General features: G+C 30.2%; 1 protein-coding gene across 1 annotated transcript in view; it reads right to left on the reverse strand.

The window, feature by feature from the left end:
- Positions 1-25,497, reverse strand: part of LOC148300132 (atrial natriuretic peptide receptor 1-like) — a 146,100-nt gene that overhangs the window by 21,616 nt on the left and 98,987 nt on the right. The window contains exons 9-13 of the mRNA XM_088275210.1: positions 11,735-12,061; positions 10,780-10,948; positions 9,607-9,765; positions 8,398-8,593; positions 2,636-2,785 (exon numbers count right to left, since the gene is read on the reverse strand). Coding sequence (XP_088131336.1) covers positions 2,636-2,785; positions 8,398-8,593; positions 9,607-9,765; positions 10,780-10,948; positions 11,735-12,061 — 1,001 coding nt within the window. The remainder of the gene's footprint in view (positions 1-2,635; positions 2,786-8,397; positions 8,594-9,606; positions 9,766-10,779; positions 10,949-11,734; positions 12,062-25,497) is intronic.

Consider the following 25,497-nt stretch of genomic DNA (forward strand, 5'->3'; position numbering starts at 1 on the left):
AGTTTCATTAAAACAGTTATTTATCGATGCACTTCATCGATGCGCATAAATAATTTTATTAAATTATGTTGTTTACATAAAAACACACGCAAGAAATTTACGTATTTAAGAGTTTTCACAAATTTATGTGAACTTTAAAAATGCTCTCGTGTAACTCATTACTGACCTATAGGTCAGTAAAGGAAACCATTAAAATTTCAGGTGAATGTCGAGATTCTCAAACGATTTTTCTATTCCAAAATGCAACACCAAGCAATTTCAGCAAAACTTCAAATATTTGGCAATCAAACATTTCAATAAACTCCCTAAAGAAATAAAAAAAATAGATGATATAAAAATTCTCAAGAAAAAAATTAAAGCTCTATACATTTAAATCTTTAAAAAAAAAAAAATAAAAAAAACTATTATATCTTTTATTATATAACATTAAACCACGAGTGTAAGTCCCTTTCCAAGCACAAGAGCACAGACTCTTTTATGGAGAGGCACAGCGAATCGAAATATAAAAGTTCTACATATGTATAAATGATTCAAATGTTATTATGTTATAAATAAAAATGTAAATATATTAAATGAATAAAAAAAAAAAAAAAAAAAAAATGTAATGCTGACAACTTTTGTTTTATATATGTATTGTATTAATCATATGGTTATTTCACAAATACTTTGTTTTTTTGTAAATTCAAGACACAAAACTAACTAACACATACAAAATATTAGTAAATATCAATCAAATAAAAATAATACACCTTAAAAATAAAGCTTGGAAGATTAGGCTTGTCTGTTAAGGATTTTTCGTGTGTTCGCGCTACTTGCCAGATGTCTGAAACTATAACTGACATTTCAAATATGAAAAATCAAAATATTGACAGTAAAATTTATTATTAGATTAAAACCAATATTTTTAGCTTTTCCACTTTTTTATTTGACCAGCGACCGGGTTTCGTCGTTACCGACATCATCGGTCTGATGATTTCGGTAACGACGAAACCCGGTTGCTGGTCAAATAAAAAAGTGGAAAAGCTAAAAATATTGGTTTTAATCTAATAATAAATTAAAAATGCAATTCCATCACGAAGTGTCAGTGGATAATATAAATCTATTTGACAGTAAAACATTGTCATCACATAACACACGCATGGCTGCAGTGTTGGCAATATAAAAAATTAGTAAGAATTGAACCAGTGTCTTATTATCTGTAGTTACTTTAAAAATGGGTCAGTAATAGGGGCTAGGTTAGTGTTAAAGGCGTTTACCTTAAATTTAAAAAAAATAATCAAAAAATACCTTTTCTTCAAAATGAAAAAACAACCCTTTCTGCCCAGTAGCGGGTAAATATTAAGTTAAAAATATGCCTCTTTTGCTGGGATATAGTACATTTTCTGGGCATTCCGGAAACATGCACAACTGAGAATTGTTGATGTACGACATTGTTGAGATGAGCGATATGTAGATTTAAACGGATTAAACATGTTTTTTAAAAATCCTTAATTTATAAATGTGCTTTAAGAGAGAAAACACTTTTTCCTTCATTCCAGGATATCACGTAATTATTCCACAACCTCCTAAAAAGATCAAAAAGGAATCCAATTACCAGAAGCCCTGTAAAAACCCCTTACTTTTTGTATTGATACGACATACGATTGATTCGTTCTTGTCAAGACAACCAATGTTGTATGTAATTGATTTTGTGGTGATATATTTTTTTCCCAAAATCAGTCGGATAACTCCCGCCTATACATTTTTATCCCTTTCGAAACATCTCTTAGACTTTATTTCTTTACAAATAGATTTTTCTTTTTCTTGCTATGTTAGATACACCATACATATAATTTAATAATCCACGATCAACCATAAATCCTACCCTATCTTCTAATCCCCTTCCCCCTTTCAGAAACACGTAGTGATCACTTAATATTATGTGGAACTTTATAATTCCATAAAAGATATTAATATTCACACATTACTCATTTTTAAGAAATTGTTATAAAAATTTACAAACTTACAATTTAATAAAATAAAATACCCTGTAATTTATATTTGAAGCACTAACTTTGTGATTTTTATTTTATAATTAAAATGTAACTTTGTTTTCAAGAATCAAGTCTTGTCTATTTGTATCAAGTCTTGATAAAGAAGCAGTTAGCTTCGAAACCGGTAGACATTATAATTTAGTTATAATAAAATATTTATAGTGATTTTAAAACAAAGTTACATTTTGATTAAAAAATGTCTTATTGGGACTGTGATTGGAATTAAGAGATATTTTTTTTTTAAACCAATACGTTAATAATAATTACAATAATTTCGATAATTTTTAAAGCGCCATTTTCGTAAAATACTACCTCAAGGGCGCTTATAAAGACATGGATGATAATAATAATAATAGGATGATGATGATAATGATGGACAAAAAATAAATGGATTAAAACGTCGTCAATCGGTCTCGGGCCGTCGAGTCTGGAGCGGGGAAAAGATAAGCCGACAAATTAAAACGCCTTCCTCTTGATCCCATGGGCTGGAAAATGGCCAAGGTGTTGGGCCAGACGCCTTCCTGAGCGATGGTCGTCACGCTGGAGAGCAGCTTGTTGATAATTAAAAAAAATCTTTGTTGAAATATTAGAAAATGTCTTACTTTGGAAGTAGTTGGTACAGCAATTCCTCGCATTTCTTCTTCTCTTCCAAATAATCTGCAGTCCTCTCCTGAACCAGAGTCTCCAAGTTGTTGGCATATTGCTCCATACGAGAGAGCAGATTGTCAAGGATGTTCCCCGTCTCGTGTTCTCTGTCAAATGAAGAAAAAAAGTTAGTTTATCAATTATTTTATTCACAACATGGGTGGTTGGGTGTTTTGCCAAAAAAGCAACAAGAAATAACATTTTGGGTGCGTCCAAATACTTGTTCACAAATAAAAGTTATTTCACTTACGAGCTATTTTTGTATGTTGACATCTCATTATAGATGAAGAAGAATTTGGATAGCTGGGTATTTACAACGCTACGACCCATCAAAATTTGGTTTTAGTGATCACTTTCATTGATATGATAAATCATAAGCCCAAAACAAAGGCAAAATAAAGGAATGGGTAAATGATCAAGAGTTCATTCTATGAAAATTGTAAAAAAGTTTATATTCTTAATTTTCTCTCTTTTTTGTGTTAACATATTAGGTTAAAATGTAAAAAAAACAATAAAAATGTATGTAAAAAAAAAACTTCACCGACAAGACATACTAGGTGGCTGTGGGTCTCTGCAAAAATTATTTTTACAATTTTTAAATTTTTCTTTAAATAAACATGTACTGTTTATGTAAATAAAAATAATATTTAAATAAAAATATACGTATTTACAATTCAGAAATTTATTTTTAGTAATGACTTCACAATCGACCGAAATCAAGAATTTGTAGCTCTGTCTACGGTTATCGCAAAATTTGCTTTTATGTTGAGATACCGATAATATTGTATATAGATATAAGTGACTCGGTGGAGAAAATTAAGGATTCGTGAGTGAAAATGACATCGACAGACTAATTACAATTAGAATACACCACAATTAAGTGAAAATGTACCATAAACAAATGATTCGAAGCTCACAAACAAACTGAACAAAAGCTCTGCGCGCTTTATTTAGGAGAGTATCGATTCTATGTTCTATGTAACTAACTATTCAGACCTTGCTTACACCAAGTCTAGTCCATTAGTTAATTGTATAATCGGCACTGCAACATAGTGTAAAGGGGAAAGGATGCGACTGAAATCATTAGACGTGAAGATTACTAATTGAGAGATATTCTAGTCTAAATTTTTTATTTTTTTATTTAAGTTTTACTAAGTAAAAACCACTATTTCTTAATATCCAATGTGATATGAGTTTCGATGTATTCTTCATAATTTTTAAACACAGTATGAGAAGCTAATTCTAAATTTTAGAGTTGGGTCCTTGAGACGTTGAAGGTTGAAGAGGAAAATCTACCCCCTATTGTCTATCTTCCCACTAATAAGAAATAAAATTTAAAATATTATAATGATTAAATAACTAAATAAAAATTAGAAAAAACTTAGAAAAAATGAGCTTAGAGTGTCAGAAATGAAGACTTTGAGAAGTATAACAGGCAAGAGTCTTCATCAGTCATCAGAAATGCCAGGATCAGGGAAATATGCGAGATCGAAGATGTCGTTAGGTGGAGAAGGCAACGAAGGAGACAATGGTATGCGCATGTGAGGAGAATAGAACCATCCAGACTCCCCCACATCGCACTGTACGGCTAACCCCATGGTAGACGACTCCCGGGCAGACCACCAAAGAGATGGGTCGATACCTGGAAATCGACGTCGCAGGAGGCTAATCCCTCTTAAAAACAGGCCGCAAGGCCTATAATAATAAGAAGAAGAGGAAACAACTTCTACCCCCTCAAATCAGTGTTTAAATTTGATATTTGATATATAATTAAAAGATTAGAAAGAGTTCTTTCAAGTAGAATGGACATGTGAAGCGAGAAAACAGAATGAGGATGGCCGAAAAAAAAATAGATTAATCAAAACCTAAAATCTGGTGGCGTCAAAAGTCTGCGTAATCGGAGGGCATGTATGACTAGATTAAGGATGTGAAAAAAGCGAGGAGTGTATGTGAGGACATAAAAGTGTGGCACTCCATCCTCTCTGCCTGCCCCTGGGGAAACCTGCGTGATGGTAGTAGTACAGCCAGTTTCCTATAATGTATAAAACGTTGCATCGCGTCGCTAGTTGTTTGTTGCGAGGGAAAAATTGAACTGTAATCTGTTTACGCTTTACGCCCACGACAGGCGTGATCCAATTTTACAGCCGTGTAATGAAGTTTGCCATCAGAGGGTATATTTTAGGATTTTCTCAGCCACTCACAGATTTTAACGTCAAACACTTGTTTATAAGGACGGACAGATAATCCAAAAATATAAAAAGAGCGTAGTGGGTTCAAAATGGCTTGTGATTTCAAGAGATAGACCTCAAAAATATTTCTCAACCCTTTTAATCCACGAATTTACTAACGGAATTGATCAAACACTTTTCTTTATTATATTTATTATATTATATATATATATATATATATATATATATATATATATATATATATATATATATATATATATATATATATATATATATATATATATATATATATATATGACTGCGATACTGGCGTCGCGGGTTCAATGCCCCCCAAATGCAAAATTGATTCAAGAAATATTTATATTCGATTGGTCTAGATTTTGTGACGTATTTTTACAATCATCTCTACTTTCCTTACTATCCTACCTGCAAACAAGCTTCTCAAAATAGAATTTGAAGTAATTCCTTCTTTAACGAATCTGCTCCAAATAAAAATGTATTACATGCATAAATAAATATATAAAATTACATTTTGTGCATATTTACTAAACAAATCAATTATATTAACCTATGAATAAATGCGTCAACACAGTCTTATATATTTTAAATGTAAAACGAGCAATATACATTTTTTTATATTTAAAACACTTTGTCTTCTTGAAAATGACATTTAAATTGCAAATGTTGGCGATTTTTTTTAGTTTATTGAATCGATTTTCATAAATAATTCAATTTTCTTGAACATTTTAAAAGCTTTATACCTCCATCAAAACTAAGGTCAAAAGGTCATGTACCCTGAATTTTCTTTAGAGGTTAAATCAATTTGTTATCCATTATTCATTACAAGGGTAAAAGAAGCAATAAATTAATTATCAACAAAAAAAGTTCTGTGAATTTGTTTAATTTGGTAGGGTGAAGACCCCGTTTTTGTCACTTTAAGCAGATTAGTTCAATTGAATTAAATTCCCAACTAAACATTTACCATACCAATTTAATCGGCATTTTGTTACTGAATTTTCGTTTTTTTTCGTATTTAAAAAAAAATAACAAAATATTTTACAATAAAATAATATTTATGAAATCTAAAAATAAAAATGATTGTCATATAACATATTGATTTTTCTTTAATATTGTGGAATAACATTATTTAAACTTCAAATTTAAATCATCGTATAATACCACTATTGAATTTATTAATATATTTTAAATACAACTAATCATGTGAACTATTCATTTTCGCGTCGAGAAGTGAAAATAAAAACAGTTCGTGAGTTTTTTTTAAATATTTAAACCATAATATCATTTTAATCATCGCACTTGACATTTTGTAGTTGATATTTGTATAGTAATTGTCATATCGGAATATTGATTTGGATGCACATGTGCTCATATAACCCATTGTTATCATTTATAAACATTGTCATATCATTGGAGTTTGTGTGTGTGCGTGTGTGTTGGGTGTATGTATATTATCATTATAATTGTTTTATACATTGATGTGAAGAGCAAGTTTTTAGTTACGTCGTTTTACATGTAATACTGTTTATTGTTAAGCGTAGGTACGTAATGTTTTTTTTTACGAAAATCACGCTATTTTGAGTGTCCGGAAAGTAAATAAATAAATAAAATGAAAGCACAGTGAAGTACTTCTGGTAGTTTTTTATTTAACCTAGATATTTCTCACATTTCTTTATGCAAATTCTCCACCCAATCATAAATATATTTTAAATTCCATTCATATCATTTAAATTTAAACTTCCCATATTTCCAAAGTTAACCTATCCCATAAATAATGAAAGTTTCACTCTAGCGCTTTATAGACCCTTAATATAAGCTTTCAGAGTAATTTCGCTTTGACGCATTGTGCGCTTGTGAAGAAATTTACCGAAAATTTAACTTTTTTACGTTAAGGCTGTTGAAGCCACTCAATCTCGAGCCTGTTACTGTTAATGCATATATCAGATACACGTCTCGATGTTGGAAAGTTTTTGGCACCAGCATTTTGCTAAGAAATATACAACAAAACGGAGAATACAAATTGGGAACTTAAGGGCTCAAAAGGTTCCGGGGCTATTGAAAAAGTATAGTTGAATACAAACCCACTAGTCATTAATCATTTTATTCTTTAGCTTAGATATTTGAGTGACATCTTCTTTTTTTCTTTGGACATAACGTCAATTACCGTAAATATTATTTTTTTAAACCACTAAAATAATCTTGTTTTTCGAAAACCAAGAAAAATATCTTTACAACATTTTGATTGTGTCCAAATACTTGTTTGCAAAATCTGGTTTATCTCCAATTACAGGAGTTATTTTCGTATTATTTTTTGACATCTCATGAAAGATGAAGAAGAATATGGAAGTTTGGGCATTTACGGGGCTGATGAAGCTTCTTTACATCTCACCAATAGATGTCTCTAGTAAAGTTCTAGTGATTCAAGAACAAGGTTTCTAAATTGGTTCATATACTCCGTAAAGAATTTGAGTAGTGTAGTTATCGATAATGGGCGGAATCGGTAAATGTTACATGTGTGTAAAGTGATCACTTCAACCAGCCTATTACGGTCGTCAGCCCCGTAAATGCCCAGACTTCCATCTTCTTCTTCAACTTTGAGGAGATGTCAAAAAAATATATATACAAAAATATATTTTGTTAAATATTTTGTAACTCGATTATCTCATCGTTAAATTGTTCAAATCTGTCCTGCATCCTTTGATCATATTCCTCACAAAAATTATTTCTTGGAAATTATCTAGCTATTTATTCGCTCACATGTATAAAGTCCATACATGTTCTGCACCGCAGTACCCTGGGTGCCCATCTGTCTTTTCCCTATCTCGCAACTTGACTTGCCTTTTGCCACTAGTGTGGCAATGCGATTAACCATATGGACAACATTTGTACGACGTTTGATTTCATCATTTCTGATCCTATCTCATAGACTTGGGCCGAGCATTTGTCTCTCCATAGATCGCTTTATATGTACATAGGTACATCTTAATTTATATGTGTCGCCTACTTTCAAAATCTGCCAGATCCATATAAGTCAATTTTACAAAAGATGCGAAATTCTCCGGGTAACATTTATGTTTAAAAGATTTGCCAATCTTTAGATAAAATATTATAAAATTGAGAATTGTAAATTTTTTAAAGATTTTATTTCAGCATTTAAAAAAAAAACACGAGACACAAACCGACGACGACGTCATCTTATTTTTTTACCTATCTCCGCTATCTGAATGGCCGATATGGGTCGGAAGGCAAGTTTCATGAATTAGCGGAATTTTAAAGACAACGTTGTTTTTAAGTATTGTTTAGCAGGTTTTCAAAAGTATAAATATTTTAAACAATAAAACCCAAAATTGGCATTCCGATAGAATATTTATTTCAAAATCTTATAAAATTGGATCTGGCGGATTTTGAAAGTAGGCGACACATATATGTTCCTCGCGGTTAAAGTGGTTAAACTTTCCAGACAAGCACAGGAAGAATACACGTTTGAACACAAAGTAACGAAGATAACTTACTTGTTCAGTTTTCTTATGCTGGATTTCAGCGCTCCAAAATCTGGTCTGTCCTGAGGTTCTTCGGCCCAGCATTTCTTCATCAGTTCCACAACTCTTTCATTCTCACAGTCCATAGCTTCAATGTAGGGGCGCAGAACTTCACCCTTGGGCCCGATTCCTGGGGGTGCTATTCCCGCGTGAACAGCTTCGACTGTTTCTAAATTATGAAGAAAAAAAGATGTATTTTTTTATCAATAGACATTTTTTTATATAATTCTTTTACAGATAGATATTTAAAATTTTAAAATTACGGCTCCCGACAGTCTCCCACAAAAGATACTTAACTTTTAGCAGTACCCATATATGAGTTAGGGTACACAGTAAATAACCCCGATCGCCATAGCCATCGCAACTATTCTTCGTTAATTAAAGTAATGATAATTATAATTTTGGTCAATTTACAATGAGCTACTCTTGTAGAATGCTGCATCAAAAACTCTTTTTAATATATTTTAATAAAAAGGGAATTTATCAAGTAAAATTTTAAATATTAAGACATGTATAATACATTGCATGTAAAATATATTGCATGTTCTATGTAGAATAGCATAAGACTGATCATATTGACTTAAAATGTTGTATTGAACGACCATTGCTTAAGAAAACAAACAAAATTTAAAATACATGAAAGACAAAAATGTAAGGGATGTCGATTTTCAAATACATATTTTATTTTAGACTTCAACTAAGACACTGACATAAAATTAAACAAAAACATTTATAAAATATCGATAATCCTACAAACGTGGTTCCTAATATACATGCAAACATGAAATTTAAGTGAAATGGTTTAGAGTGTTACTGGGATGCAGATTTAGCGATTGTCCTGACGAAGAAACGGGCAAGTTTTAAAAAAATCTCGGACAGTGGTAAAAGAGGTACTAATGTTAAACATACTATAGGCGTTTAGTTAAAATGTCTGACTGGAAAGTTCATTTTTTTAAATACTTTTTTTAATAAAAAGCTGTCTCTATGAATACCTTTATACCAATTTTAATTTTAAATTTACTATCGTATTTTTCGTTTGAAATTTTGAGAAATAGAATTTTACGTTTTATTATATAATTCAATAAAATACAGCCATTGTTGTCGGTCGTAGCATATAATTCAAATAATAAAACAATGAGTGCTTTGTGCAGGATAAGCTATTTGCAGAAAATTCTAAAATACCTTTGGGAGACAGACAGAAGTCCTTGCCCAAGTAGAAGGCGCCATTCCTGAGAACTATTTCATGGACGATGATCCCGAAGGAATATACGTCGCCCTTTTGTGTTCCCTCCGGTGGGCGGGATGTCATTCTCATCAGCTCGGGAGCAGTCCACAATTGTCCTGGGATAATAATACACATTTCAAATTCAGATATCTCTCCAGTCGGTACCTACCCTTCGAACTTAATTTGAATTTTTCGGCAGTCAATTATTTTAATAATAGAATCGCTGACAGTAGGTACAAAGGCACTGCATGTTTTGAAATAAACGCAATAAATATTCCTTAGTCATCGTTATGGCTGCAAATTAACAAAGAACTCTATAACGCTAGGAGCTTTGTTGTGGTCTCGTACATTAGCGTGTACAGAGAATTTATAAGGGTAAGGTAGGTAGTGGAGGTAGGTAGTAAAGTAAGCTAGGTACAACTTACTAGATTAGACAGTATAGATAAGCAGTAAGGTAAGCTAGGTTCTCCTATATAATAGGATAGGGTAGGTTTTGGTTTGGTTTTTATGTCACGCGGGTAAGTTAAGATAGGCACTGCTTTTCTGCCTATATGGAATGCACGCCTCTGGTCTCGTGGGTAACGTTGGAACTCAGATTCTTGGTTCAACTCTTATAAGGACCACACTTTATTTGTATTTTGAAATACAAGCCACTAAGCTATACTTTAAAATACCCTTGAATTTTGATATATGTTTACAAAAATATACAAAAATCATAGGAAAGTCAAAATGTTTGCGCACGTCATAAATGGAAATATAAAAATTCGATTGGTCGAAATGACTGTCAATCGTAGTATTAAATATTACCAGATAAAGTTATTTTTGGTCAAGCCAGTAATAGATAAATTTTATAGTGAAGACTTATTTATGTCAAATGTTGATCACAGCAATAAGTGTGTGATAGAGCTATAGTAGTGACGTGTAGTATTTTTTGCATACTGTTGTAGTGATTGTCTCAAAACTGGTAGAAAAAAATCTCGGTGAGTGGTTAAACACTAAAATTTCTTGTATTTTTAAAAAATATTTAAAAGTTAAAATGACTAACCACAGTGTAAATGCTTTAAATATTGACAATAAGTACTTGTTTTTTTTGTTTGTTTAAGAAGGTAACTTAAGGTTGTTTTACTCACTTCTCCAATACGCATGCGACTCGGGATCTTCATTTTCCTCACTAGGGGTCCTCAGACTCTGTATGCCGAAGTCAGTAATCTTCAGGACGAATCTGCTGTCCACCACACAGTTTGACGATTTTAGAGAACCATGGGATTTGATATCAGTGCCATGGAGATGGGACATACCCTGTAGAAAAAATACCATCATTGCAACATCTTCTTCATAAATAAAAAAAAATCAAACTTTTTATCAAAATCAAAATCTTGGTCTACCATAAATAAAATCTTCAATAACTAACGTTCTGGGTCCAATGGACCCTAATGTATATTATGGTCGTTTATCACTTCCAACTCTCATGTGCGTTATCTCAATTAATTTTCATTTTGCATTAAGAGTTTAAATAAACCCAATATCAACTTTGGAACGGTAGATAGGGGTTAAGGATACGTACTCATCATTCGTACATATCTATTCCTAAAGAAGATAATGTGCTTGTCGAAACCGGTAGGAAAAATAGTATTAAAAATAAAAGTGGTTGAAAATAGGGCACGAGTTTTTTTTAATAATTATAAAATGTGCCACAAACTATCAGCTGAAAATATTCAAGAAAAAAATAGTTTTCTTGTAAGATCGAGCCAAAGAAATGAAATATCTTTATTACCAAATCGGTATTAAAATATACGTTTTGTGTATTTTGACTGTAAATTTAATAACAAAAAAAAACCTTTTACGTTTATCTTTTGTGAAATATATGTTTCAACGCTTGTAATTGGTGCGAATATATAATATTTTATTATGTATTTAAGTTCGTACTAGCATTTCTTGACAGAAGTGCATTTTATGTACGTATAATAAAACAATTACTAGAAAATAGTTTTTTTTTTCACTTCTTTTTTATTTGATCAGTTACCAGATTTCGTTGTCACCGACAAACTGACATAAAACATCCAATTGGATTAAATAATAACTCACCCTGATGATGTCGTGCATCAAGCTGACTTTGAACATCCAATCCAGTGAAAAGGACTCGTTCTCCAGAATGTCCTGGAGAGATCCTTTGGGGCAGTACTCCGTAAGGATGCAGCACTGCGGAGGATCCACACAGGCCCCGTAGAATCTAACCAGATGGTCATGCTGAAGATCCTTCATCTTCTTCAGCTCCAGGAGAAGGGGCCTGGTCAGGTCTATCCGGGTCTTGTCCACCTTCTTGATGGCGACTTTACAACCCTTATAGAAACCCCAGGGTACGAAGACTTGGCGTTCGCCGGGAAGCGATAAGTTATCGTCCGACATCATAGTCTGCAACAATTTAAAGTTTGAAATAGATAATTACTATTTTTCAACACCTCAACAAAGATAAAGAAGAATATGAAAGTCTGGGCAATTACGGGGCTTACAAACGTCATAGGCTGGTTTAAGTGATCACTTCACACACGTGTAACATTCAACAATTATATTTATTGATTCACGTTTAATTTGTAGAACTCCATTTTGATTTATGTATTAATTTTAAATCAGACACAGATTTTTTGAGTCTACTAAGTTGTATTTTATTAACAAAAACAATTGTCACAAAATGATTTTTTATGTGTTTTTGTTAATAAAATACAACCTAGTAGACTCAAAAAATCTGTGTTTGATTTAAAATTAATACATAAATTCAACAATTCAACCCATGATTGACAACCACACTACTCAAATTGTTGGAACTTGATATATTGTTCAGACTCGTGACTCGGCACATGTGAGATCAACTGTCATCTATGTTAGAATAGGGGAAGCTTTTACTATGCAAAGACTCTTTCTATTTGTTTGTTAGGTTAAAATTTTGGATTAAATAAACATATTTTTGTTTTTAATTATACATTTTTTTATTCAGTTTTGTTGGTCTTATATTAAGATACTTAGATGTTCTGGGTTCAAGGTATGGGGTTCAATTTCCATGAAGATCAAAATTAAGATTTTAATTTTAATATATTTTAAAGACTATCCTGACTTCGAATAAAAAAACTGAAATTGAAGGAATTCTAAGAAATAGCTCCAGACAGCATAGGAGATTATAGCTTTTACTACTATGGTGACCAACTACCCTGGACCAAAAAAGGTTTTCGAATTTTTAAGGTTTAAGGTTTTAATTTCGTTCACAAAGAAATGGTACTTGAATCGAGTATATTAACAGGACTGCGTTATTGCTAAATTCATAAACATAATTCACAGTACCTAAGCTAATTGTTAACGTCATTTATGAATTTTTGGTCTTTAAGAAAATTAGTTTAATAACAAAGGCTAGTTCTAAATTGCTCTGGGTCACTTTGTTCGGAGTATGCACTAACATTAAGAGTTCTCTGTACTCGCACGTAAATATAATAAAATAATTTACGCTGAAAGTGTCTCTTGAGAAAAATGAAAATTTGTTAGCACTTATTAGATGGTAATGTTTTTAATCATATATATACATATATATATATATATATATATATATATATATATATATATATATATATATATATATATATATATATATATATATATATATATATATATATATATATATATATATATATATATATATATATATATATATATATATATATATATATATATATATATATATATATATATATATATATATATATATATATATATATATATATATATATATATATATATATATATATATATATATATATATATATATATATATATATATATATATATATATATATATATATATATATATATATATATATATATATATATATATATATATATATATATATATATATATATATATATATATATATATATATATATATATATATATATATATATATATATATATATATATTTATATATATATATTTATATATATATATATATATATATATATATTTATATATAAATATATATATATATATATATATATATATATATATATATATATATATATATATATATATAAATATATATATATATATATATATATATATATTTACATATATAAATATATATATATATATATATATATATATATATATATATATATATTTATATATATATATATATATATATATATATATATATATATATATATATATATATATATATATATATATATATATATATATATATATATATATATATATATATATATATATATATATATATATATATATATATATATATATATATATATATATATATATATATATATATATATTTATATATATATATATATATATATATATATATATTTATATATAAATATATATATATATATATATATATATATATATATATATATATATATATATATAAATATATATATATATATATATATATATATATTTACATATATAAATATATATATATATATATATATATATATATATATATATATATATATATATATATATATATATATATATATATATATATATATATATATATATATATATATATATATATATATATATATATATATATATATATATATATATATATATATATATTTATATAAATATATATATATTTACATATATAAATATATATATATATATATATATATATATATATATATATATATATATATATATATATATATATTTAAATATAATCTAATAATATAATGATGGCACTAGCTTTTGAATGTGCACGTACTTTAAGTAAACAACACATTGCTTAATGCTCTTATATTTCAGCTGTCAAACGCATGATAAGTGCGTTCGTTTGCAGTTTCAATAAGTATGTTTTTCATAGACTTGAATATTTCAAGTTTAGCACCAATGCCAATGCTTTTCACTGAATGAAAACTGCTGCTGAAGCGAATGGAATTCTCGAGGAGACGAGGCTCTTATCTCGAACATGCTCTGTCAGAAAAATTCAAAAAAATATTGGGTTGGTCCGCGTCAACATCACAACCAAAACGAAACATCCATGGAGAGAAGGCTTCGCTCTGCATCTGGTGGGAGCAGAAAGGTGATGTGTATTTTGAGATTAGTGATTAGAAAGTAGTGAATAACCGAATAGACAAAGAAATGTCTGTCATAATTTCGTTGAGAATATAATTTGAAAATATTTAATACGTATCTACCTATATTTTGTTTGTTTAAAGCATTGTTAATTTTTTGGTATGGTAATATTACCGCCATTTTGCCAGCCTCCGTAGTGTAATGATCATCATGCTCAGCTACCGTTCTGAAGGTCCCGAGCTCGATTCCCAGAGGGGTCAAATAAATGATTCTGATTTTTTCCCTCTAATATTTACTGAATATTACCTGAAGCGGAAGGCTGATCACCTTTCCCTTATATGTCTTTATAAGGTGCTGATCAAGATAACACTGCGTTTATATGATGCAGTGTCCTATGCACCATTGAGGTGCGGATAAGGGTTTGAATGAATATAACACTTTCCTTATCGTTTATCTTTCCCTTTGTGTAATACCACTTTCATTAATTGGTATTACACAAAGTGAACGACGAATGATAAGGAGAGTGTTTTTCCTACCTAGGCTATCTTCCTCGTGCTTTTATTTATACTTCAAAGTATAAACAAACGTATTTGAAACGAAGGATAAATAAGGTGAAATGAAAGTACCTACACATCTCAGTACCTACTATCAGTAGATTGCTGTGATGGTCTATTCCGTGTAGTGTGTTTCATTGCTGAAGTTGCTAGAATGCCAGCTACCCCAGGGGGTACGAAGAAACTCGGAATAGAGATTTGTTTACTCTCTCTAGTGTTGTGCCGGCTACTTGGATATTATCCGGTACCCGAAATAACCTACAATATTAGCAAGGTCGGAAAATCATACGAATCCGGTTTTCAAATCAAACTTTTCCAATAAATGATAAAAAATATTAATATAAATTTTACTTGGTAAATTATAATAAAACCACTATTTAAAAAAAAAAATCTATTATGACACGTGATTTGATGCATTCCGCATTCTTTTCAAACATGGTGTGTGAATTGTTGGGTAATATTCCAAAATTAAACAAGGTTTATTGAATTTAGTTCTACATTTAATTATGTATATGTTAATACGTGACGCGTTTCGTCTTATTAAGACATTATCAAACACTCAAACACTTAATAAGACCAAACGCGTCACGTATTAACATATACATAAATAAATGTAAAATTCAATCCAATAAAACTTGTTTAATTTTGGATATATTACCCAACAATTCAATATGGAATTCTACCAACTGTAGATACAATAAATGGTGTGTGAAGCTAATTCAATATTTGAGAGTTGGATCCTGGGGACGTTGACGGTTGAAGAGGGGGTAGGAGCTTGTTCTTATATTAATATTTATTTCTTACCAACGCAGGAAAAATTAATCAGTGAACATAAATTATATTTATGAAATAATAATTTTTCTTCTTTAGAACATCAAACCAAACCGTCTAGGTCTCCGGATTTTTTTCTTAACACTTATTACTCGGTACCCGGTAGTAAATGATAGCCGGTACATCACTATTTCACTCACTACTTGAAAGAAGTTTTTCTTGTGAGAATAATATACGAGGAAAAGCAAGAAATAAATTCTAACTTAGATTACATCTCATAAGAACCTAACTTTTGATTGAATCGGTATGCGAGGGGAAAATATATATCAATATTTTGAATGAAAATCTACTTTCAGTAAGAATCGACGATCCTTTTTTATAAGTTGTATATTGAATGCGGATGTAAACTTTGAAAATCGATAAACTTTATCATCTATCATCTTATTTTTCATCAAAATATTCACTGCATTTTAAAACCAGCTTTCAAATAAAATATTATAACACATTCCATTATTATATCAACGCAATAATATTTAACTTAAATTTTACATACTCGTAAAAAAAATTGTACGAAAAATTAGGTTATTATTACTAAAAACACTTCTCTATGGTGAAAAGCAGGTATTTTATTTTATGTTCAGCGCTTTTATATGGCACATTAACTTTTTAGATAAACATTTCATCTCTTTTCTTAGCATTTTTAAATAATTGACTATTACAAATTTGCATAAAATATAAATTTTCTAAACTAAGCGAGGCGTTTTTATTTCATTTTAATTTTAACATGTATTTAGTCTTCGAATTTTTCAACATTAAAAAAATCTCATACGAGCTAGTATGAATACGGGTGCAGTATGCAATCCCGAATCCCATTACCGTTGTGATTGTTTTTTTTCCTCTTATATTCCCAGATAGTATAAAAATCCTTTACCCTAAATTTCTGAACAGTAGGTACTCGAGGATACTCCAGTCGTCAAATATATAATAATCCTGGATTCCAAAATCTGGAGCATAATATTGATTTTTTTGTATTGTAATATATCAAGTTAACGCCACATCATTCCGAGGTATCAAGAATCATAAAGGGTAATAAAGTTCCATTCTTTTAGTATTGACAAAAAAATATATATTTGTTTAATATCGTTAAAAAAGTTTTTTAATGTTTATCAAAATTTTCTAGACATTTCTACTTTTACAATCTTAAAATAAATAACGCATTTCTCTCCAGTAAAGAGATTTAACTCTTGTGCTCTTGGAGAGGGACTAATACTTATTTTATAGTTTGTTTGTGATATAATTTATTTTTATTTTAGTTTTTTTCTTGAATTAATATGTTTAAAATTCATTAAAAAAAATTTGTAGCATTTTAATGTCTTCAATTTTTTATATTTGTTTGAAGGTTATTGAAGTACTTGGTTCCCAAATATTTAAAATTATGTTCACATTGTTTGGTATTGCATTTTGGTATTGTAAAGTTATGTTGGTATCTCAAAGGTGAACTTAAGTATTTTTCACCTTTAAATATTTGCAAGATCGCTGTTTTTTTAATGTTTTTTCAAGAAATTTTTCAAAATAATGAGGGAAATCCCTAAAAGATGAAATTCTTGTTAAATCGGGATGATTGCTTGTTTCACGTCATCCCTAAAATTGAATCCTAAAAAAGGATTCGCAAAGGTTGACTTCCCATGAATATGAAACAGGTACTGAAAATGCTGAAAATATTATGCCGCGTTTCAGGAATGAATAAAGATAAAATAAGAAAATGTGGGCGAATATGTTCAGAATCCGAACCGATGCGCAATTATTATTATTATTATTTCCATCATGAAAATATTCCAAAAGATGGAATACCTTTCCCAATATGTGGTAGAAAAATATTCTATATGTGTCGCATACTTTCAAAATCCGCCAGATCCATGCAAGTCGATTTTACAAAAAATGCAAAATTCTCCGGATAACATTTGTGTTTAAAAGATTTGTCTAACATTACAAAAAATATTATGAAATAGAGAATTTTCCCTCTTTTTTTAGAAAATTATTCAGTTTAAAAAAAAAAACACGAGACACAAACCAATAATGACGTCATCTTAATTTTTAACCTATCCCCGCTCTCTGATTGGCCGATATGGGTCAGAAGGCAAGTTCCATGAATATAGCGGAATTTGAAATATAACGCTGTTTTAAATATTGTTTTTAAATAGCAGGGTTTTGAATATTTTAAACAATAAAACCCACAATTGGCATTCCGAAAGAGTATTTATATTAAAATCACATAACATTGGATCTGCCGGATTTTGAAAGTAGGCGATACATATCGTATTTTTCATGGGAAATGAAAATAACGTCCTTTTATTCTATAAATTCTTGGAAAATTAAAAAAAAATAATAATACAACATTTTGATTGTGTCCCAATACTGTTTCGATTGTCTGTCTCCACTTAAGTTATATTTACATTTTTGATACATCTACGAAGATGAAGTACAAAATTTATGTCTGGGTATTTACAGGGCTTATGACTTGTCATAGGCTGGTTAAGTGATTACTTTACTTGCGTGCAACGTTCATCATTCTACCAATGATTGACAACAACCAAAAATGTAAGCAGTGTGGTTGTCAATCATTGGTAGAATTTTGAATGTTACACAGAAAGCCAACATTTGATCTATCAGAAATCCATAAATAAATAAAATAAAAAATAAAAACATCAAGAAGATTCCATCTATATCAACTCTTCAAAAGCATTTGATAAGGTTTGCCACAAAATGTTGCTGTGTAAGTTGCAAAAACTTGAAATCAATGGGTATCTCTTTAATTGGTTACAAATTTATCTTCTTGACACAAAACTATATGTTAAGACAAATGGAATTTCTTCCTTTACCTATATATGGCCGCAGTGACATGAGGGATGCAAAATCCGTTGACCTCTTATTATAATAAAAAAAAATGTATTACAATTTGACGGGAACCATCGATTGACAGGTTTTTGCAAATGCTGTTAATTTGCCTTGGCGGATTAAACATGCGCTGTTTTTGGCCATTTGAGTCTCGAGACAGACATCGAAATATAAAAACACGCCCAGTAATTTAATCCTGGCGAAGTGGTAGTTCTTGTACTCGCTGTGTCGGCCTATCAATTATATTCTATCGTTTGAATGTGGCTCTATACCAGTCTTTCTCAAAGTGGGCGATAAGGCTCCCTTGGGGGCGCTGGTGGTCCAGAGGGGGCGGTAAGGGGCTCAGAAAAATGGGGGTTTTTGAGTAAATGCGGGCTCAAAATCAACAAGTTTGTTGAAAATCATCAGATTCATTCTTAACATTTGGTTAGTTAAAAAAAAATATATATATGTATTTTTTTTTATTTGTTTCATAGAGACATATTTGTTTCACAGATACATTTTTTTTACTATATATTTTACGACTCTTTAGGCATGGCCTATGTTGAGCCGAAATACATACATATTAATACAATTTTATTATTATTTGTTTTTTTATTATTAGATTTTATGCATTACATACAATAGATACAATAACAATTTACAGTATAAAGGTTTTACAGTAAAATAATTACACCTGGACTTTGATTATTTCACTTTCTACCTTGTCCCTTCTAACGAGAAGCAATCATCGACGGACACTGTCCTTAAACTGTTAATTGATTATGTTTGTCATAAATATAATATATCCCTTACCGCACCCCAATGGTGCATAGGGCACTGCTTCATATAAACGCAGTGTTATCTCGATCGATTACACATGAAGGAAAGGTGATCAGCCCTCCACTTCAGGTACCAGTCCAGTGTAATATTGAATAAATAAAAGAGTGAAAAAATCACTTTCTTTATTATTTATTAAACTCCCCTGGGAATCGAACCCGGGACCTCCAGAACGGTAGGCAAGCATGCTGACCATTTCATTACGGAGGCGGACGAAGATAGATGTTATAAAAGACACCCTTAATATTTTAAAGTTGCAATTTAATTACTTCCACAGGTAAAAGTGTCGTTTAGAATTAAAATAATGAATGTCATTTTGGTTTTTAAATGTGGTTAAGTAAAAAGAAATTAGAGGGCTCTGAAAAATAATTGATTTTCAAAGTGGGTAATAGACAAAACAAGTTTGAGAACCACTGCTCTATACAGAGTTGTTATTTCTTGGTCGGGTTCAATGTCAACCTGTTTTTATCCATGTGCTCTTCTATTTTCTAAATGCATTTTGTATTTTAAAAAAAACAATATTATTACAAGCTTATCACAGTGTCCGAATATATATTAAAAAATAAATATGAAAATGTTACTTAACTTCTTATGGGTACATGCAACATATAGATATTTAATTCTTTTCAACATTTTAGGTATGTCCAAATACTTGTTCACAAATCTGGATTATCTCCAATTACGAGTTATTTTTTACATTATTTTTGACATCTTAATATAGATGAAGACGTAGAAATATTCACCAATTTTATCTATGATATTTATGACAACTACAATACTCAAATTCTTGAAACTTCTAGCTATATTGATTAAACTCGAAAAACAGTATACGAGATTTCACAAGAAACATCTGTACTGAGATAAGAAAAGCCCATTTTCTTTCCTCATTCCACCAAATATGTCTCTAGATAACTCTCGCAAACTGTGTATCGAGTTTGATCAATATATATCTAAAAACTTCAAGAATTTGAGTAGTACGGTTGTCGATCATGGGTAGAATTGATTAATGTTAATAATATGTAAAGTAATCACTTAAACCAAGCTATGACGGTCGTAAGTCCTGTAAATGCCCAGATTTACATATTCTTCTTCATCAATGTTGAGATATCAAAAATGATGTGAATATATTCAATTGAATGAAACGCATTAATCGTTTGCCATCTTTTTTTGGAATAGAAAATATTTAATCAAAAAAAAATCTCAAATATAATGCCTAAAGCTCCAGGAATGCCGGGTTAAACTTGTAAAAACGGATCATTTTAATTATTTTATGCAAATATCCAAACGGGTTGGATATTTTACGATTTTAGAAGAAAGGCATAAATTAAAAAAATAATAGAATAAACTACAATTCATGTATATTTGTGAAAAAACTATGATGGTTAATTTATGCCTTTCGAATTTGAATAGGCCTAAATATTTTAAGTTTATTATTCGTTTTTGTATGGAATTCCGATTTTTCAGAGTAAACAAACAAACAACGATTGATGATTGAAATGTATGTGTTTATAAGAACAGTAAATGATAAACATTTATATAAAATATGATCATAAAAAACATTTTTAAAAAAGGTATTTAATAAATAGTATTTAACTTAAATTCGTTTTTTATTCAGTAAAGTACCTTTCACCTTGTTTATTACGTATGTAATAATTTTTGAACCATGATTTAACCTTAATTTTTTCTTAATTTATTTACGTTCGCATGGTTTTACATGAAAAAGCCATCGAAATATCTCCGTCTAAGCAGAATGTATTATATCTATTCACCCCAAGCAATTTTTCAACGTCATTTTGTAAAACAAAACGCTTCAAATAGAACATTTATCTGATAACAAAAAGCCATTTTCAACGTACTGTTTTATGTATCTAGGCCTGATAACGGACACTACCCTTATCTTGTTTGAGCGACGAAAGATATAATTAAATGTCACTCTATTTCAATTTTATAATTACGAGAAAAAATGTTACTTTAAGTTTATAATTTAGTGAATAATATATTTATTAATTATTCTCTCTGCCTACTCCTGCGTGAAAGTGATGGTTAGTTAGTTTTAAAAATTACAGTACCAAAAAATGGATTTACGTTTTTTTTTCTAAACATGCGATAAAATCATACAGATTTACGACATCTCACCGTTTGAAGACAGATCTCAAACAAATTGAATCAAGAAAGCTAGCAGGAAAAAAATCTATTGCAGGTTGGACATTTTTTTGTTGATTGGAGGGCCGTATTGATAAATAACGTACCCTTACGAATAGACAACCGAAAAATAGAGGTTGTCGCTTGTAAACTTGTCTCGGAGGAAGGGAGGTGAAAAGAGGGTATTGTGTTCCTAGTAAAAAGAAAGTTACGATGAAATGCCAGAATAAGATTTTGAAGACTTTTTTTTATGTTTTGAATAAAACGTTTGTTAAAAATCACAAACCATAAAATATTACGTAAGCCGGGATAATTGATAGCCCGCAACGTAATTTTCTTCAAACCCATGTCAATTTTAGTGTTATTGAATTTTTTACTTGAAACACCGTTTTGCAATTAAAAATATTAGTTTTTCTTCGAAATAAATATATTGTGTGGATGACCGAAAAAGACTTGGCACGATCAGATCAATCAGAACCTAAAATCTGGCGGTGTCAAAAGTCTGCGTAATCGGAGGGCATTTATGAATAGATGTATGGATGTGAAGGAGGCGAGGAGTGTATGTCAGGACAGAAGAGTGTGGCGTTCCATCCTCTCTGCCTACCCCTGCAGGGAAATGGCGTGATAGTAGTAGTAGTAGTATAAATATATCGTGTTAATAAGAGAAGAAATAGTGGTATTTAATAAGTAAAACTGATATTAAAAATAGATAGATTTTACCATATCAATGAAAAAATTAATGATGAGTTCAAAAAATACATAAAAATATTTTTTCAATTTATTTATTTTTTAAAAATCCAATAAGAATATTTTTGAAAAATGTGCCTGTCATGTATTTGGAAGTACCTATTAAAGAAATTATAAAGTAAATTATATGTATATATTTTTTTGTAAATCAAGTGCTTCGAAAACAGGGATGAGAAAAGTAATTCAACCCTATTTATACAACATCCCTACAAACACGGAGGGTTTACTTGAATAATTGTTGAAATATTCGACACAGTTTAATCCAACACATACCCCGAATCATTGCTTAGAATTAATTAATATGAAGTCGTGTTCCACTGCTATGGCAGACGTATCAAATAGACTCAGATAGAAATTTACATTATAAAATAAGGTGTTTGGTCGCTCGAAATAGGCAACCCTGTTTAAATCAGACGTACTTTGTTCAACGAGTCTTGTATGCATTTTGAAAAAAGTCGACAAGGCACATTTCTCGGAGGGGCTGATATTTGAAAATGAAATACACATCCTTATACGAATGTGCAACTAAACGATATATGATATTCGTTCGAATGGTGAATTGGCGAATCAAGGGGAGTAATGGTGAATGGTACACGTGTAATAATTGATCACTCAAACCACCCTTTGACAGGTCGTAAGCGCAGTAAATGCTTAGACTTGCATGTTCTTCTTCAACTATATTTAAATATAATTAAAAAAATATTTTTTGGAAATTCGTGGGACAATAAAGTTTTTAATACAAATTAAATCAAGTAATAACTATTTAAAAAAAAAAACTAACTATCCGTATCGCCGCTTCCCCATAGGAATGAGCAGAGAGAAAACGACGCCACATCTGTCTTTGGAAATAATCTTTGCCTCTTCTACATTCATTATCATTCTTACTCCAGATCTGACCACTATCAAGTATTTGAAGTTTTCCTCGGTCTTTCTCTGTTTCCATTACCTACCGCATCCCTTCATAAATTTGTTTTACTGTTATTTGCTTCACATGCCCAAACCATCTCAACAAAAATTTCTGAATTTAATCGATAATGCATATCGATAAAATTTATAATGAAGTCAAATTTAAAATTATTATAGTGATTTTAACTCTCTCTCTCGCATAGGTAGGGAAAGAAAATAGAACACTACACCACTCTGTCTTTGCAAATTTTCTTCGCATCATCCACGTTCCATCTCCTCATACATACCCGCCGATTATTTCGACTATAAGAGATAGATTTATATTATCCACTGACACTTCGTGATGGAATTGCATTTTTATATTTATATTTATATTGACTATAAGAGATTTTAGTATCAAATGCGATCCCTCAGACGAATGTGTGGCTAAACGATGTTTGACAGATGTTCGAATGATGAAATAAGGAAGGAATGCAAGGCCGAGATAAGCATTATCGATAGAATTAAGAAAGGTGTGTTGAGATGGTTTGGACATGTGGAACGTATGAGTGACGAAAGAACGGTTAAACAAATTTGCAAAGCTAATGTAGTTGGAAAAAGAAGCAGAGGAAGACCGAGGAAAATTTGGCACAATCAGGTATGTCAAATACTTGAAAGCGGCCGGGTCAAGAGTCGTAATAATCGTCGAGTGTGTATGAGGACATGCATGAATGTAGAAGAGGCAAAGAATGTTTGCAAAGACAGAATGGTGTGGCGTTCGATTCTCTCTGCCTACCCCAGCGGAGAAGCGGCGTGATGGTAAGTAAGTTAGTTATTTAGAGATTTCAGTATCAATAGAATAAATTTTTTACTAAAACATCTACTGATCCACGCATGCAATGCTATAAAGTAGAGAAATAATTATTTCCCGTTTTACTTTCATGTACTTGACTTCTATTAAGAATTCACGAGCCATACTGAACTGACAGCAGTCACACTAGCATTGATTATGTATGTGATAGTTTCAGATTAAACTACGTACACTATTGAACCCTCCACACACAAAGTCATTAAAATAGAAATCCATTACGCACGACAATTTTGATTGGCACCTGATAATTAGGGTTGAAGGATCATGACTCATGACATTAATATATGCCATATATATTGAAACAATACCTCTAATCGCCCAAAATTAAAAATTTGCAATAGATATAAAAAAACTGGTTTAACGGTCTAATCTAACTATCTAACCATTACGCCGCTTCCCCGTTAGGTTAGGCAGAGAGAATAAAACACCATACCAGTCGTTGCAATCTTTTTCCTAGTAGATGGAAATATTTTGACACGGTTAAAAAAATGATTTCGTGGATCAATATCTGGAATATGTCACTTCCTAGCTATAAAGCAATAATAATGACAATATTTCAGGCTAATGCATAGTTCCTTGTTTTTTTATACGTTGATCCTTGTTTAGATAAGTACTTATCGAACCAATAATATACTTAAAAAGAGAAAAATAAGATTTTTTATAGTAAAATAAAACCTTTATAGTTTTTTATATATTTATTTTATTCGACCAGTGATCAGGTATCATCGTAATGGATATTATCAGACGGGTGGTAGGTTAGACAAAATTCTTTACCATATACACAACAAGGCAGGGGTTACAAACCATGATTCTATAAGATTTTTTTCACATAATGAATTTGAATTACCAGTTTGAGTAGTGTTTTATAATAATAATTTCATAAATTTAATTTATTGTTTGTAAGACACGTTAAAATTATTAAAGAAAACACTTGTTTTTATACGACATGAGTTTATTTATGACGACTAGTTTAGATTTGGACCTGAGGATGGAAGATTAGCTTCCGAAACTAGTAGTCATAAATAAACAGAAGTGGTATAAAAACTAGTGTTTTTTAATAATTGTTCAATAATTACATAT

Source organism: Brachycentrus maculatus, unplaced genomic scaffold, assembly GCF_059751285.1.
Source record: "Brachycentrus maculatus isolate JH-2025_06_01 unplaced genomic scaffold, ASM5975128v1 h1tg000818l, whole genome shotgun sequence".
Lineage (NCBI taxonomy): Eukaryota > Metazoa > Arthropoda > Insecta > Trichoptera > Brachycentridae > Brachycentrus > Brachycentrus maculatus.